The 508-nt window shown below is 43.1% G+C and overlaps 1 protein-coding gene across 1 annotated transcript in view; it reads left to right on the forward strand.

The window, feature by feature from the left end:
* The first annotated feature begins 234 nt into the window (after positions 1-234).
* Positions 235-508, forward strand: part of LOC122577516 — a 2,010-nt gene continuing 1,736 nt past the window's right edge. Inside the window, exons 1-2 of the mRNA XM_043748852.1 lie at positions 235-247; positions 361-474. Of these exons, the coding sequence (XP_043604787.1) occupies positions 235-247; positions 361-474 (127 nt within the window). The remainder of the gene's footprint in view (positions 248-360; positions 475-508) is intronic.

Genomic DNA, 508 nt, shown 5'->3' on the forward strand with positions numbered 1-508 from the left:
TTGGTGCAGATTCGTCCAACACGACGCGGAGTTTTGTAGTTGATTGGGAGGATGGGCTCCTTCCCATGACCCGCCCGAATCGCGTTCTTTTAGTGTAGATCCTTTGTGGGGAAGGAGCGTTGGACGTCGTGACTGTAACTTGTTTTGATATTGCAGAATATGCACACATACCTGCAGAAAAGAGAAGAAAGCTTGACAAAAAGGCTAACAAAGGATATTTGGTAGGCTATCTAAATGACGGACGAGGGTATCGAGTGTACGTGCCGACTGTAAGAAATGTAATATTGAGCCGTGACGTAATATTTAAGTCCGAACTAGAAACAGCGAAATTCGTTAATTTAAGTTTACCGAAAATTGTAGAACGCGAAGATGTGTGTGCGCAGAGCGATAAAGCATGTACGTATGAAAGTGCAGAGAGTGAACACGAAAAACAACCTGTAACTAGCGAGAATGTGAGACAATTGAGAGATAGAGGTAAGATCAAACGAACCGATTTTTATGGTAAGCC

The sequence above is a fragment of the Bombus pyrosoma genome, unplaced genomic scaffold, assembly GCF_014825855.1.
Source record: "Bombus pyrosoma isolate SC7728 unplaced genomic scaffold, ASM1482585v1 HiC_scaffold_4726, whole genome shotgun sequence".
NCBI lineage: Eukaryota > Metazoa > Arthropoda > Insecta > Hymenoptera > Apidae > Bombus > Bombus pyrosoma.